The sequence below is a fragment of the Penaeus monodon genome, chromosome 20, assembly GCF_015228065.2.
Source record: "Penaeus monodon isolate SGIC_2016 chromosome 20, NSTDA_Pmon_1, whole genome shotgun sequence".
NCBI lineage: Eukaryota > Metazoa > Arthropoda > Malacostraca > Decapoda > Penaeidae > Penaeus > Penaeus monodon.
In genome coordinates this window covers 44,799,925-44,800,370 of record NC_051405.1, presented here as the reverse complement: position 1 = coordinate 44,800,370, position 446 = coordinate 44,799,925, and the positions used below count along the sequence as shown (strand labels likewise).

Genomic DNA, 446 nt, shown 5'->3' with positions numbered 1-446 from the left:
AACTGATATGTCATGTCATTACCAATTGTTGCATTTATTTTTGGAACAAGCAAATATGACACATTTGTATTCTATTGACAGGTATCTGGATATGACTTTAAGGCGGACATTTGGTCCTTCGGTATCACAGCAATAGAGATGGTGACAGGCACAGCACCATACCATAAATACCCGCCCATGAAGGTCCTTATGCTGACGCTGCAGAACGACCCACCCACGCTTGAAACGGGGGCTGAGGAGAAGGTCAGTGTTGTCGAGGAATCTGCAGAGTCTAAGGGGATTTGGCTTTGTGTTGAAAGTTCTGTGCAATTAGAAATTTGGTAAAGATTAAAAGAAATTTGTGATACAGGGTCAGAAAGAAAGAGAAGGAAGTTGTCTGTGTTTGTGTGCTCATCCTAGTTGTGTAAATATGGAATAGAGTTGAGCTTAAGGTGTTCCCTTTGCTC

General features: G+C 41.9%; 1 protein-coding gene across 1 annotated transcript in view; it reads left to right on the top strand.

Moving 5' to 3' along the window:
- Positions 1–446, top strand: part of LOC119585868 (serine/threonine-protein kinase OSR1-like) — a gene marked incomplete in the record, with an annotated part of 62,819 nt that overhangs the window by 49,384 nt on the left and 12,989 nt on the right. The window contains 1 exon segment of the mRNA XM_037934598.1: positions 82–243. Within this exon segment, the coding sequence (XP_037790526.1) occupies positions 82–243 (162 nt within the window).